The 16824-nt window shown below is 48.1% G+C and overlaps 1 protein-coding gene across 1 annotated transcript; it reads left to right on the forward strand.

The window, feature by feature from the left end:
* On the forward strand, window positions 1-15699 carry LOC135899756 (NADH-cytochrome b5 reductase 2-like). Its single transcript, XM_065429088.2, has 4 exons — window positions 1-292; window positions 4759-4974; window positions 14178-14443; window positions 15397-15699. Exons 1-4 carry the CDS (start codon window positions 62-64, stop codon window positions 15608-15610), a joined length of 927 nt encoding a protein of 308 aa, XP_065285160.1. The 5' UTR covers window positions 1-61; the 3' UTR covers window positions 15611-15699.
* The last annotated feature ends 1125 nt before the right edge of the window (window positions 15700-16824 follow it).

The following is a 16824-nucleotide window of genomic DNA, read 5'->3' on the forward strand; positions in this document are numbered from 1 at the left end:
TCACGTCGGGTAGGGAGCAGAAGAAGAAGATGACGAGGCCGCGCGTTCCCGTCGTTCTGCGATGCCGTTCTCCGACTTGAGGCTCCGACGACTGCCGCTGCTGGTCGCGCTGCTGACGTCCGCGGCAGGCCTGTTGGCGGCCGTGCTCCTCTACCGCAAGATACGCAGCTGCGCGAGGGACGACGTGCTCCTTGCCGACCCCAGCGCCCTGTACACAGTGATGCTGAAGCACAGCGAGTCGATCGGCCACAACGTGAGGCTTCTGCGCTTCGCCCTGCGCAGCTATGGACAGGTAAGGCGACTATGAGCCGCAGACACCGTGCTCGCGACTGTTGGCTCTCTATTGCTGGCCAGGATATTCGTTCCACATTTTATTTGTTAATTCGTTTTTTAATAGCTTTTTACGAGTATCGTACACCATAAACGAAACCGAAGAAGCAACAGCCCCTGACTATATACACACATCTCTCACCCCTAATAGAATAGGTTTATACCCCCGCCTCCCTCCGGAGCCTTGCGTGACGGAAGACGGCGCGCTTCCTCCCCGCTTTCCTCCGTCGCGAGATTGAGCCGCGATCGCCGGCTCTCCTCGCACGCTATGGGCGTCTTGCGCTGGAGTTTGAGGTATAGTAGCGGCGCCTGGTGGCGGCGCTACTGGGTCGTACCAGCTTGGGTTGTATTGAGCCCTGGCTGTGGCGAAGGACGTTTCTAGGCCGAGTTTTGCGTCGATTCGCACTTATTTCTGCCCTGTTGCGAGTGCGAAAAGGCTCGTCACTTCTCGCAGACCATGTCAACCACGCTGCGAGCTCGCCGCAGCCTATAGTTTAACGAAAACGGGCTCTCTGTGTGCCGTGGGACGCAATGCTGGGAGCAGACGGAATCGGTAGCGCCGATCCGGAGACCTAGCCCAGCCTCGAGAAGGCGTCACCGTCATTACTTCTGCGTCGTGGGATGCCATGAACAAGAAGGCCTGAATCCCAACATCATATTCTGCCGTTTTCCTTCAAGGCCTCACGAAGTGGAGCGTCGGGCGCGCTGCATAGCTGCAGTTCGTCGCGCTGAGTAAGCGAAACTTCGCGCCATGCTGACTGCTTCGCCTGTCTTGAAGCTTGCTTGATTATCTGCGTTCTAATGTTCGGTATTTTGCACCTACAGTCCCGACAGCAGACCGACATAGCAGCAGGCATGGCTGGTAATTCACGATTCGAGACCCGGCCACAGCGACAATTAACAATTCGACCGATGCGAAGTGGTGAAGTGACCAGGTGTGTGCAAATGAGCACAAATGGTCGGGCTCATTCGATGACAATTCACTACTCCACTACGAGCAGCACAGGTTAAGAGAGTTAAATGCGCTCATCCTTGATCTCAAGCCAGCACGTTTGAGGCAACGCAGCAAGGCAGTATTGATTGCAGCACATCGATGTTCGAGCGCTGTCATTAAAACCTACATCAAGCGAGCGGCGTACGAGCTCGCGCTGCAGCGCGATTCGCACGTACGTACTACGTGCGAGCTCATATGCATTGCATCAGTTATTACCAGTTACTAAAAGGAACAGATGGCCGCTACTACAACGCAGGCATAACTACTTCTTTAGCGGCATGCAGTCAACAAAGAATGCAGGAGGCCCACCGTTTCGCGGCATGTCGAAAGACCACTGCCGTCGCGGCGCGTACGATCGTGCGCTCGAGCAGTTCGTACATCGCGGCACGTACCGTCGTGTGCTCGAGCAGTTCTGTACACATGATGCCTGCTTATCGCTGCTGTGGATTCATTTATAACAAGCATTTCCTCGCGTTTGAGCGCCTGAATCTAGCAGCTGGCGTGCAAACCTTACCTGAAGTTCCACTTCGTACGCGACTCGCTTCACTTGCGATTGACACGGTGCTAAAACTTCGCCGCCTAATTCTTGAACGGCGTACACGTATTCGGCACTGCATAATTTCTTGCCTTTACGCAGCGTGCCACCCCTGAAAAAATCTTCGGCGCCCGATATTCGCTGCAGGCCGTGAAACAACACAACCGAAAGCGGCGGGTCCATATTGTAAACGTGCTTTCCGAAGCAGACGACCGAGCTTGGTACGACCCATTTTTGCACAGAGGGCGCTTTTTAGCACCTTTTTCGCAGCGCCCCCTGGGCAATGCAAGAGCCCCATCGCTCGCACATAGCGCAGACGGCGCGCAACGACGATTTTATCGCCCCGGACTTTATACGGAGCCTCACGGCGACGTCGATGGCAGGAATGCGCCTGGAGCGTCCATATATTTGCTACCGCAATAAAAACCTTTACGTAGCATGTATTAGGCAACAGAAAGCAGCATCGAGAATATTTCAGGACGGTATGCAATTTTTTTATTGACGATTTTGTTCCGAGTATAATATTAGAACAGGTAGGTCACTGTGAGTATGTAATCAGGCGAAATACAAAAAAAAGATAGTCTGACTTGCTCCAAGCGACGGCAAACAGCGTTACCTCGCTTATGTTCAGCCACTTCGCACTTCGATATATATATATATATATATATATATATATATATATATATATATATATATATATATATATATATAATAATTTTGGCCCAAATTATCGAATTAATATTAATAATATATATTATGCGCCCGTGTAATAAATTACTCGGGCACATAGTATATGCCTTAAGCGCATTATTTGCTTAATAAATCGAATTACTTTCTTTAAGCGTTCAGATTTTCGTTTACATCGACAACCATTGTCAATTGTTTCTGCAGATTTTTTTTAAGCCGAAACATTGTTTAGAGTACATGCCAAGATTTTCTTTTAGTCAACCCCTTGGTAGCCTCCGCGCCGCAGGCTGTTTTCCCGGGAGCGGACGTTTCGCCGTGACGGCATACAGAGTACACATTGATAAAAGGTTTACTGTGAAGCGCCTATTGCCTCGTTCCGGGCATTTCGCACTAGCCATAATTGTTCATTTATTACTTCAATCGGGATGTCTATAATAAAATATTACGTGTCCGATGGCGGGATTTGTACCACGGTGCCGAAGCACGACAGCCCGATGCCTTAATCTTTAGGTCACGTATGCTCCTCTCGTGCCGACGACAACTATCTCCTTGAGACGATTGGCACCTGCACCACGTCGCATAGTAGGAGCCAGAGCACGTGCGTGTGGACCAGTTTCCAACCAGCCACATACTTAGCACTGCATTTCCCGCGCACTTTTCCTTTGTTTTTATTGACTTCGGTGAACTTGTTAATGGGCTCCGTTACAGAAACTGTAAATATGTAAAATATTGACGTCAGTGTGATAAACGGCCAGATGTTTCTAGAACATGAGCATAGCCCCAGTGACATAAGGATATCGATGGCAACATCGTTATTATACGCACTACGTTCCATACTCGTCCAGCGGCAAATCACCTGCAATTAAGGGGTACCCTTCTGGACATTGTCGAATTCCACTATATGGTCACATTCGCCATCTTGTCAGCTCTGATTGGCCCAGAGGGCTGCTACGGCCTCTTCGATTTGCTCAAAGTGCCTCCATTACAGAATTCAGCGATATGGCCGAATTCTACGATGTCCGCAATAGTGTTCCTGGTGCACTGAAGAGAGACTGTGGAGTTGGAGCCTTCACCAAACGAAAAGCGCTCGCTCGCTCACCGAATTATGCGCATGCGTTGACAGGGGTAAATTTTCGGCGATCCTGGCGTCGCCAGCGTGACGTATTCGACGTCGCTGCCCGGAACGCTGTAAACGCCGGCCTGTACCCGCGCCCTCTGTGCTGGTTGCATAGCGCACCAAAATAACGCTCCTTCCCAGCACGGAGTGTTCTGTTGTTTCGGATTATAGAAGGTTAGCTTCCCTAAAGAACAAATAGAGCCTTCTTCTGCATATGTATTTTAACTTCTATCCTGTCCTTATATAGGTAATTTGCAGAAAAGGAAGTTGGCGCGTGATGATGAATTTATTCGTCTTGTCCTTTTCAAAAAAATATGCCCTGGTGTTGTTAGGCAAGTAATTACCTATGTACAATGGGTATCAAGTGAAAGATGTCAGCAATATCTTCGAACAGCGTTTTTTCCCCGCTCCAGAAGAGTAGCGGCGACAAAAGTGATTTGCATGCGTGGTACGAGATAGTCATAGCCATGGCTCAAGAGAATAACAACCTTACCACTCACCATCCCTCATGCAAGCTAGCGCCTTGAAACGCTATGTGGCATAGTTTTCCCAGTGCACTGGCTTCGCAGCCATCACATTTACTCTTCGGAGTAAATGGATCGATGGTCGTCTCTTTGTTATCGTCGTGCCATTTCCGTCATCATGCCGCCGTCTTGCTGTGGTCGTCACGCCATTGCTCCCTCTACGCGCACATCTTGCACCGTCTGGTTACACATTACGAAACCCCAAACGATGCTGGCTAGCTACGTGCAAATGCTTCGCATAACGTCGTTTTCACAGCGCATGGGATGGGAACATGTATTTTCTTATTATACACTTACAGTCGTGGTGAAGTTCAGGACAAAGTTGCCTTGCCGGCATGACACCAGTTACGTGGCAAACCCAGTCTCGAGACTTTGGCCATTGTAGTAGAAAAACACCTGCTTTCAAACATAATTTGCGTTCCATTTCTTTTTAACTGTAGCGCCGTGCACATCCCACTTGCGCATTGAACTCAATCCTTACTGACATGGTGCCATGACTTAACAAAAGCTTATTTGCTGCCGACATTCGGGATGCTGGAAGGACAATTCATTTTGTTTTATTTCACGGCAGAGGCTGGGCGTGCGCGTCGGCGAGCACATAATGTTGCGCGCACTGGCCAACAACCGCCTGCTCATGCGGCCCTACACCCCCGTGAGCCTGTGCGACCGGCGCGGAAGCTTCGAAATCATCGTCAAGATCTACAAGGCCGGCGTGTCTACCAAGTTTCCCAGGGGAGGAATGATGTCCCAGTTCCTGGACACTCTCCAGCCGGGAGACGAAGTACAGGTATCATTGTTTCGTCGTGTTCTCTTTGATTTGATGGAGTATATAGACTGTGCAGGCGTCGCACAGGCACTTTTGGAACTTGCGTATTAAAGCAATTTATGTAGATGTCATGGGTGTATCGGTTGCCCCGGCGGCCTATTCCCTACGCCACCTAGATACCAGAAGGTCTGTTCACTCCGATCCACGACGTCATGCTACTTGGCCCGACTGCCATAGAATCTAATGCGGATGCTCCGAGTATGGCGCGGTGATTTTGACGTCACCGCTTTCGTCACGCCAGCCTTGGTAATGGCAATTTCAGACCAAGCAGCATGACGTCATGGGTAGGAGTGAACAGGCCTTGTGCTACCTAGGTGGCGTTGCCTATTCCCGACTGCAGCGATTTTCTTTTATTCAGGAGCTTTCCTTTCTGATGTGGTTGACCTTCCTGCCTGCCTTCTTTCTTCAGTGTCTCTCTGCTGACGGTGGCTGCGGTTTGTATATATTCGAAAGGATAACAAATGTCGTCTGAAAAGATGTAGAGATAAGACGCCAAGAATGCGTGCTCTCTCAATTTCGTTACACATAGGTTTATTTTATCAAGTGACACATCTTTATATGTTCCACTTTCTTAGTGAACGAGAAGAAAGGGGGTTAACCGAGGGGCCCGATTTTTATTAGTCATATCATAAGAAGCCAACAAACACTGACACCAAGGACAACATAGGGGAAATTACTTGTGCTAATAAATGAAATAAAGAAATGATAAATTAAGGGAAATTAAAGTGGATGAAAAAACAACTTGCCGCAGGTGGGAACCGAACCCACAACCTTCGCATTTCGCGTGCGATGCTCTATCAATTCAGCTACCGCGGCGCTGTTTCCCCATCTACTTTCTCGGGTACTTACGTGTCATAATAGAACCCTGGGAGTGTTCGCCAGCGCCACCACTCGCAGACCTTCGCGGCGGACGTGGAACGTCCTTCTTGCCGCAGGCGTCACGAGAGCGTGATCTCTTTGGGTGAAAGCAACTGGTCAATAAACCCACATAGGCTACCTGAAGGCATCAATATAGCCGGATTCGAGACCCTCGTTATGTAATGAACGAGAAGAAAGGGGGTTAACCGAGGGGCCCGATATTTATTAGTCATATCATAAGAAGCCAACAAACACTGACACCAAGGACAACATAGGGGAAATTACTTGTGCTTAATAAATGAAATAAAGAAACGATAAATTAATGGAAATTAAAGTGGATGAAAAAATTTGTCGCAGGTGGGAACCGAAATGCGAAGGTTGTGGGTTCGCGTCTGATGCGCTGCTTTGCCTTCATAGAGGAAGGAAAATAAAGCTAGGAACATAGTTAACTAGGATGTTTTTCTAATTCACTATAGCTAAGAAAGAGCATTATGTCACGCAGCCAGCCTTGACAAGAGAACGCTCCGTGAAGCCAGCCCTTTGCTCAGTGGCGGCGAAACACGTGACCTCTTGCATCGGGATCAGGGAGCAAGAATGGAGATTTGCCGAGGCATTTGCTAGCGCTTTTGAGCTTTGGGTGAGGAGGAGGAATTCTTTGTCATAACCTATGACTTGAAGTGAGAAGCAGGCATACACCCCCCTTCATCATAGGGGCAAGAAAGAGTAGCGCAAGAGGGGATTATCTACTCTTCGATCTAGTTGCAAACGTGGCACAAGCTTTCGACCCGTTCTAAGATGCATTGCCAATATGCTAAATATGATAATGCCCGAACTGAAGCTTCCACTGAGTTAATCTTGACATGGCCTGTGGAAAGATGCTAGCAGACGAAACTAGCGCTTGGAGATAACTTTGTGCACATGTGCTACTCTTGCTGCCGGCCAGTCGACGTTCGCTCGGCATTCTTGAAAAATCTGTCGGCTGTACATTATCTACGGGTCTCACTGGGTGAATCCCTTCGCATGTCCATTCGGATGTCCCGAGTGGTCTCCAGATTTTCGCTGCAGCATACACATGCCTCATGTTTCAAATATTTGATTTGGTACGTTTTCGTCCTTAGGCAACCTGCTTGACCCTCAAATAGCAAGACACTGCCCTTTGCGTTATTGCACAGATCTCCCCTTCTGATGTCTTTCTCCCCATTCTTGTAAATCTCCATAGTCTCTTTGGTTTCCATTTCTTGCATTCAATTCATTGCCTCTGTTTCTCTCACTTTCTTTCTTACGATTCCTGGTTGCCTATTTACATTTTCAATTGCCCTGTATTTCGCTGCCAACCTTCTAGAACTCTTCCCCCATTCTCCAGAGTTATACGGAAGCCCGTCGAGCGAGGAGTGAACATAGAGGAATAAAACGAACACTCGCCAAGAGGTGAAGTGTATTAAAAGAAAATCTGACGCTTGGCCGCCCATATGGGTCCCGTGATTACAGTGAAAACAAATGCGGTGGGTCTTCTTTCAACAGTCAAACTGCTTCAACACTTGTTTTAACAGTCAGGCAAGAGCCACTGCATTTGCTTTCATTGAGATCGAGGGACCCGTATGGGCCCTCAAACGTCAAGTTTTCTTTTAATAACTACCTCTTGGCGAGTGTCCGTTTCAATCTACTATTTAATCTACTATTTCATCCACTCTGTGTCCACGCTTTTCTAGTACAGATACTTGTGCACTTTAGCCGTCCATTTATTGTGATCCATTTTCCCGAGTCTTACTTCAACACTAATCTTACTCTGCGCTTCTCCGATTTCAAAAAGAGCCAACCTGCACCGCATCGCTTCCGGTTTCACTATGGGCTCCCAAAGCTAACCAGCCTACCGATCTTTGGTTAACTTCGAATCCCCACAACATATCTGATTTTAAGAACCGAATTGCATTTGCAAACGTCAGCGTTAGCACCATTACTCCTTTCCAGATTCCCGCAACAAATGTTGATTGTGGTTCTGATTCCCCCTTTTTTTTTCATGCTATCTTGGTGGGTGTTTGAGTAAGTCTTCCCTTTGTTTACATATACGCCGAGGTATTTATATTGCTTGTCTATGGGTACAACTTGCTGTTGAATTGACACTACGTAATTACTGGTCTCGTTATTAACAATAATTCCCGATTTCTCTGTGCAAGACTTAAGGCCTACGTTCGTCGCTGCATTGCCACAGGTATTCGCAAGTGTCTCTAAATCGCTTGCATCGTCCGCTAGTAGCACTATGTCGCCTGCATACATCAGTCCGAGGACCTTCTGTTGCACCATTTGTCCGTTGCTCATGTATCATCATCATCAGCCTGGCTATGCCAACTGCAGGGCAAAGGAATCTACCATACTTCTCCAACTACCCCAGTCGTGTTCTAAATGTGGCCATGTTGTCCCTGCAAACTTCTTAATCTCATCCGTCCACCTAACTTTCTGCCGCCCCCTGCTAAGTTTCCCTTCTCTTGGAATCCAGTCTGTAACCCTTAATGACCACCAATTATCTTCCCTCCTGATTACATGCCCTGACCATGCCCATTTCTTTTTCTTGTTTTCAACTAGGATGTCATTAACTCGCGTTTGTTCCCTCACCCAATCTGCTCTCTTCTGATCCCTTAATGTTACACCCACAATTCTTTCCATAGATCATTGCATCGTCCTCAAATTAAGTAGAAGGTAGAAGCATTTTCGTAAGCCTCCAGGTTTCTGCCCCGTAGGTGAGCACTGGTAAGACACAGCAGTTATACACTTTTCTCTTGAGGGATAATGGCAACCTGCTGTTCATGATCTGAGATGCCTGCCGAACGCACACCAGCCCATGCTTATTCTTCTGATTATTTCAGTCTCACGATCCAGATCGGCGGTCACTACCTGCCCTAAGTAGATGTATTCCCTTACCACTTCCAGTGCCTCGCTACCTATCGTAAACTGCTGTTCTCTTGCGAGACAGTTAAAGACTACTTTAGCCTTCTGCAGATTAATTTTTAGACCCACCCTTCTGCTTTTCCTCTCCAGGTCAGTGAGCATGCATTGCAATTGGTCCCCTGAACTTACTAAGCAAGGCAATATCATCAGCAAATCATCAGTTTACTAAGGTGTTCTCCGTTAACTCTTATCCCCAATTCTTCCCAAGCCAGGTCACTGAATACCTCGTGTAAACACGTTGTGAATAGCATTGGAGAGATTGTATCTCCCTGCCTGATGCCCTTCTTTATTGGGGTTTTGTTCATGTATATCAAGCCCTAATTGGCTGTTTTCCAGTCGCCTTTCTATGCCTTTAACATGGAGCCTGTAGAGGCGCCAATGAAAGCCACCAAGCTGGCGCTTTCAAAAGTATGCTCGGAATGCAGTAGGAGATGACAACCCTTTGCAGCAAGGATGGTTGAAGCTTGCGGTTGTAATTTTTCCTTTGTTCGGGTGCCAGACCATTACTACAGCGGTGACAGTCGCAGGAAAGGTGCAGGTGTCTATGAGAATGGGCATGCACACGATATCACCAGGGTTTTGGGGAAACCAGTTCGCATATGTGCCCGGTGCGTCCTGAAGACAAGCGCAACAAAGCCCAGTTATATGAAGTGGAGCTCGTGTTAAGTATCCACTTCATTATGTTGGCGAATGCAATGCCTCAACCGCTTTTCTTCATTGATACCCTTCCATAATGCTGTTTGTGTATCTGAAAAGTAGGCACACATTGTTGGTGCAGATTTATACCTCCAACTGCTCCACATGGCGCAATGCTGGCACACATTATAATCTTACTACCAAGGAATACACGACATCGCCAAATAAGTACCATCAAAGTCACCTCAAGAAGAGTAATTATCAATTTGTTATGGGAAATGTGTATGCTAGTAAACGAAGTCACCAAACGCACGGGTGAATAAAAGCGCGAGTTAGCACTCCACCACATGACGCAATTCCGCTGTGTACGTCGACGAACTGCCCTTCCTGCTGCAGTTTTCGCAATCTGAAGTTTGTTTAGTGGCCCGCTTCGAAACGTGCAAAGCTCGTCTTACCAGCTTTTGATGTTTGTTTCTTCTATTGTTATGAAAGAAATAGGCCACACCATATATTTAAAGACGAAGCAGCGCTGACCAAGGTGGATGGTTGCCATGTGGCAAGACCACGTTTAGTGCTTGGCGGCGTAGGCATTGCACTCCTAAACCACAAAAGATAATAAAGAATTCAGTTTAGTACAAGGTGCACACACACACAAAACAAAGGAACTCGGCATGGTAAATCTGCTCTGAGAGCGTCAAGGTGTAACGACTTCACAAACATGGCGCGAATTTTTGAGCGAAAATCAAACAGCAATACCAATTGCAGCAGCTCACACAAATCGTTGCCCTGAACTACTGAATGAATAAACTGAACGAATGAAGCTGTTAGAAGAGTGCTCGGCTGTAATCATTCGGGTAAAATAGAGTGTGGCCTAAGCACCTTACAAACGAGGCGAAGACATACTTATAAAAAATTAACAATAGTTCTGCACGGAGAAACTAGCAACCGCTCAACATGCACGAATCCTCGCAAAAATGCATCTGAACACACGAACTGCATGACAGCGACGATTTAACGGGTGGCATAGAACCAGGAAGATCAGTTCTTACAAGCCTCAGGAGCTTTAAGATGGAATACGATGTACTCGTACGGTGCTCGTGCACCCTACTAAGAGCCACACAGTAAAGAAGGGGCGAACTGTATAGAGGAGGCAAGCGGCATTCAACATGCAAAGCGAAATACTCTTAACTTGCATGTAGCACTGCGGAAAAACTGAATAAAAGCATTGGCAGCCCGTCATCAACTTTATTGCTTACCCGTGTAAACATGATCGGGTGCAAAAAATACTGCGATCGCTGAATAAAGTGTTATAAATTTCTGACTGAAAGGCGGCGATCTATTGCTTCCGCTGCTCCTGAGGCCTCTAGAGAATGATCAGAATCCTGCTGCCGTCAAGTTCTTGCAGGTATTTGCAAGAACTTGACGTGTAGCGCACGTCGGCGTGCGCTACACGTGTAGCGATGACCGGTGGCACCAGGCACACTGTAGAGGCGCAGCACACGTGATCACAGCTGCATGTTGACCACAACGTAACAAATGTTCTTCAAGGTGCCTTGAAGCTTTGCCTACTGCACACATGCAACGAGTGTTGCTTATTTCGCTCTGAAAGCGTGAATCAAGCAGTAAAGCATGAGCAATGATGCAAAAAAATTGCTGGCTCTTCCCTCATCGGGAATAGATGTGAGCATGAAATGGCAACCGGCAAAGCGGATTGGTTGGAGATGACACTAGCCACAACCGTAAAATGGGCGCAGTGCATGTTAGAAATGGCACACCCCACCACACCATTGCTTACTGTGCCCTGGTACATATGGACGCTGCCAAGCTAGAAGAAAAAAAATCTCCAGGTGCCACACAGCGTGGCGCCACCTCTTGTACCGATGCAAAACCCACGCCGCGGAACTCACGAACCGCTGGCCTTCAACAGAGCACACGCAACCCTGTTTCAGCACCAAAAGATGACAATGAAACGCATGGTGTCTTGTATCTGGCTTTTGAACATCGCAATTGGAAACGACAAATAAAACTTCAGTGTACTAGAAGTTACAGCTTGAGTGATATTGTGAACAAACATTAGGAAGAATTCGGAAGCAATATTTTTTATAACTTGTTTGGGCAGTAACTAGCATATGTAGTGCGGTCCTCTACAAAGGTTTAGGGGCCAAAGGCAGTATTTTCTGAAGTTTTCACTGGTTACCCTGATGATCTTGTTTTGTTTTCCCAACTTGTCCAATAACGGCCGAGTATTTTGGCTCAATGTCACTTGAAGGTTGCCAGCAACGGGAGCTAAAAGCATTTTATATTTACTACTATGGCGGACGGCTCCCCCCTTTCCAGAGTGCCTTTTGCAAGGCAGCCAGCAGTGGCGCGCACGTCGGCGTGCGCTACACGTGTAGCGATGACCGGTGGCACCAGGCACACTGTAGAGGCGCAGCACACGTGATCACAGCTGCATGTTGACCACAACTACACAGCATTAAGCATACGAAGGGACCAGCATGAACCACGAACTAAAATGTATAAAGATGAAGTAAGAGCTGCGGAACAAACACTGCGCTAAAGAAACGGTTGTCTTTTTTACATGCGCAGCCTTTTAAAAGGAAACACGCGAGCGTGTAGCCTGCAATCTGCCGCAGCCACTTATCGCGCCACCATGAAGTGACTTCGATAAGCTTTGCAGATGCTAGCAGCAACTAGAGGTGGTATTTTGAGCTTTATTTATATACTCGACCATAGCCGTGGATTGGCATTCATAGTTTTTTCCAATTCTTTCAAAAGTTACTAAAGGGACCTCTGGTACGATATGGTGTCTATAAGCCTCATGTGCTGGATTTTTGCATATACCGCACTGCGGCCTGGCGGCGAGCAACAAAGTTGTCTGGGTAATACGAGTCGCAACTCTCCGCATTGAGTTACACTGTCAGCGGGCTGTATCGCCAGTCTCGTTTGCTGTGTGCGCTCAGGCTTCGCGCCTTAATTCAGTTGATCGTTCAGCTACTGGGAAATGCATTTGCATTTGCCGAAAGTAGCCAGAGTCTCATCTCGTCACGAGCACGCCCCGTTCTTCATTTAACCGTGAAAAAAAAGAAAGCCTGCAGCAAAAATTTAGTTGTCTCCGAAATTGCGGGGTGGTAGTATTTCTTTAATTGTTATTTACCAGTCTGCCATTGCATATGACATCATGGTCATATGGTCAATATTACTTGAGCGATACATACTCAAGAGCGGCCAGTGCAGCGCAAGAGCATCTGCGACTTCTCGTGCGTTGTGTATGCATTCGGCAAAGTACTTTGCTTCCTTCGCAATGGAAGGCAGGTTACGAAGATTTCTATGTGGAAAATTTTCCAAAATTCCCACCACAGCTTGCAAGCAGATATACCGTGGCACCTTGCATTCATCCAGGGGGCCTCGCGTTTTGTACTCAACCCAAAATCGATCAACGCAGCACGGAGGGCGCTGTTAACCGGCATTTCCGCAGCGCCTCCTGGGCAGCACGATGTGCCTTTGGGAGCTGCAGGCATGGCAGTTCAGCCAGCATGACAATGATGGTCGGCAAATGGACTTGCCTGAATGTCGCGCTTCTGGCTTCGAACGGCTTTGTGAATTTGCAAATTGGTCGGCTTCAAGATGTTTTCTTAGAAACGAAACAATTCGCAGAGATTATATATGCGTGTACACAGAGTCATCCTGCCTTCTGCGTTCAGAAAACTCCCTGCTTCATAACTTAGGCCAATGCAGTCAGATACAGTGTAGTAAACAAAGACGCAGGAGGGTCTCAAGCCACAGGCACGAAGTTCAGGAAACTCCCTGTAAATAGCCACCATTACCACAGTAGCTGAACCATTGAAGCGCCATGCAAAGCTCCATCGGCAAATTTAATAGAGAACTCCCTGGTTCTCCCAGCCGCTAAGTGCGGGCTTAAGCAGCTGTCGTCTTTCCTAAAGCTGCCTGTTGGCATCACTGTGATCAGTATGTGGAGAGCACGCCACGCGTTCATGTGTTCCCTTTCATAAATGTTGTGTGTGTACACATGCCGACTATTTGCTTAAAAAACAAGCAGAGCATCCTCAGACATGTATTAGTTGGCATTGCATTCATGGTAAGAATCTGACCGACACATGCACAAAAGTGCATGTGCACACACACAACACATACAGACACACACACGCATGCACACGCAAAAGGAGTTGCGCGTGTGTCGAGCACCGCCTTTTTTCCCTATTCAGCAAGCGCCAAGTATCATATGCGAGACCATACTCTCCTTTTTTGCCGCGCATACAGCATGCGTTGCAGGGCACATGATACACTGGCTGAAGCTTTTCAACACTAAGCTGAATATTAGAAACATTCCGTGTCTCTTAAATAGGTACAACTTTCTGCATAAATAGATGCATCACGTTTTCAAGTCCGAATAAATACCCCGATATTTATTACGTCCAGTATTCTCTTGTATTTGTTTCAACCCCTAATATACCTTGTTCGTCCTTGTGCCTAATGTAATTACACCCCATCCTTGTCCCATCTGCAGAATATACGTTTCGTTTTCATTTTGGCATACATTAAAGTAAGATTGTTCTCAATGCACACCTCAGACTGCTGCTTCCTTCATTTATGCCTACATGTTTCGAACTCCGTATCCTCCAAAAAAAAGAATGCTGAAATATGGTTTAAATCAAATGCCTCTGAGCATTCAGGTAACCGTGAACGTGACCACTGGCACATTGCAGATACGGGGTCCCAAAGGGAAATTCGTGTACGAAGGCCATGGCAGCTTTGTCACCGCAGAAGGCGATCGGTTACCGCCTGTCAAACGGCTGGGCCTGATCGCGGCTGGCAGCGGAGTGACACCGATGCTGCAGCTGCTGCGAAATATGTTCGCAGACAGCGCAGACTGCACGCTTGTACGCATGATCGACGTCAACCACAGCGAGAGCGAAATCATCGCATACCGGGAACTCAACGAGTACACCAGGAGACACTCCTCAACCTTCAGGTAGGCAGGCATACACATCCCGCTCTGGACCATGACGTCATTGCGGTCTGCACTGCCCAAATCCAGAGGAGTGCAAAATTGATAAATATCTCTTACTGTTCAAATTCAGTATCCGTTATGCCACAGTGCGAGTAATAAAATGGAAGCAGAGTAATACAGGTGTCGCATGGGCATAAAGTATATATGGCTCCCCCTTCGTTGTATGCAGGTTTTACTTATTTTCTAAAATATTTATGTGTACTTCACCTAAGCCTTTACTCCACAATGCCACCATGGCTTCTGGCATCTCAGTTGTCTTAATCGGATGTCTTTTTGTAGTCTACGCAAGGTATATATTATTGTGCAAACTTCCCAATAAACTCATCAACGCCAACGACGTCACTGTAGAACATCCCCTTATAAAGCCAGCCTATTAGACGAGGTTGATCGAATATTGATAACCCTTGTGCTGAACTCCATGGCAAACATGATATTGCAGATAAGCTAGAAAACGCTCATGCCTGTGAACGGAGTAGGCCCTCCATGCCATATTCAACATATGCCATTGCCATATTCAACAATGCTGCAGGCGTCACGCCTGCGGCAGAAAGCACATTTCACGTCCGCCACCAAGGTCTGACTGGTGGCGCTGGCTAACACTCCCAGGGTTCTACTAGGACACAAATACCCAATAAAGTGGATGGGCAAACGGCGCCGCGGTAGCTCAATTGGTAGAGCACCAAACGTGAAATGCGAAGGTTGTTGGTTGGTTCCCACCTGCGGCAAGTTGTTTCTTCATCCACTTTAATTTCTATTTATTTATCGTTCCTTTATTTCATTTATTAAGCACAGGTAATTTCTCCTATGTTGTCCTTGGTGTCAGTGTTTGTTGGCTTGTTATGATCTGTATTGCATATGTAATTTCTAAGATATCTGAGCCAATTCCTAAATGTTCCCTTTCTGTGCTGCTTCAGGATCTGCCACGTGTTGTCCGAGCTGCCCTTACTGGAGCCGATGCCAGGTGTTATTCAAGGACCACTGAACCGCTACATCATGGCTGCGCACCTTCCTGCTCCAGGCTCCAACTCACTCATTCTGTGCTGTGGTCCACCAGCACTCATGGACGATGTATGCCGGCCAGCACTTGCGGACATAGGCTACAAAAACGAACAAGTTCTCTTTTACTGAGCCAGTCACAATGAAACGCCACATCCCATAAACAATACTTTCTGAACGTTTTGTTGAATAAACACGTAGCAAGTTATTGAGGTGGCCAATTGTGACAAAATTAAGTTAAGTGCACTGTACCTTGTGGGGATCGCACGCGCATCCCGATATCTCCGGAGCGGCCACGCGGTTATCACGCGATAATCACGTGCTCGCTCGCGGAGGGTAGCGGGGAGAGGGCACCTTCGCCGCTCCCGCTGCTCTTCGCGCCTGGCCGCGACGCTGCAGCCAAGGCACCCCGTTCCCTCCTTTCCCTTTCTTGGAACCGGGGAGACTCACTCTCCGCCGCTCGGGAGAAGCGCTATTCCCCCGACGCACGCCGGTCTCACGGGAGAAGAGCTTGCGAGAGGCCGCATCTCAAATCAGCCGCTGAGACCGCCGCACGCCGTCCCCCCTGTTGCGCCCGGCCTTTGTGTGCGACTCACCGCCCCAGGGCCCGAGCGCGGATCCACTTTTGGGTGAGCTGAACTCTTATCAGCCTCTTTTGTGGTTCCCACATTGTGCGGTTTGTTTCACCCCAGACGTGCGGAATGCTCCGCCGCTGTGGTTGTGTTTTGTGTTGTATTTGTGTGTGTGTGTGTGTGTGTTGTGGCTGTTGTTGTCTGTTGGAACATTTGTACTCTAAGGTGAATAAACACCTTAGGTCGAGACTCACCCTGTCCCCACTGGCCTGAACCCGCCGTGGTCGCAACTCACTGCGAACCGCGGGTTAGGGGTCACAGCTCTGACTGCTAGGGCTGCTGCGAAAGTGCTAAGGAGCGACTGCCGCTCCGCCGGCGCTGTGCGATCCAGAGAAGGGTCAGGTGCGCACGCGCGAGCCTGAGTAATACCCCTATATTTGGCGCCCAACGTGGGGCCAGAGGTGTGACAGGTTGAGTCTGTTTGTGTGAGTGACTGCCACTGCACGAACGAACCATGGCAGCATACGGGGCTGATTTACAGCCGTTGTATACGCTGTCGCAGGTTGCTACCAACAGGCAACAATTCGAAGCGGCGGTAACTGCTACCGCTCAGTCATGCCCTGCGGCGAACATTAGCCCTGGGAATTTGATAAGCTTCGAAGAGGGTAGCGCTACACACAAGGCGCTCTCTCCGGCAGGATGTACCCTTGAAGGCGTGAGGCACATTACGCCGAACCCTTCGCCAGTGTTTGCGGAGAGCATGGAGCCACTGCG

This window comes from Dermacentor albipictus, chromosome 5, assembly GCF_038994185.2.
Source record: "Dermacentor albipictus isolate Rhodes 1998 colony chromosome 5, USDA_Dalb.pri_finalv2, whole genome shotgun sequence".
In the NCBI taxonomy this organism is placed as follows: Eukaryota; Metazoa; Arthropoda; class Arachnida; order Ixodida; family Ixodidae; genus Dermacentor; species Dermacentor albipictus.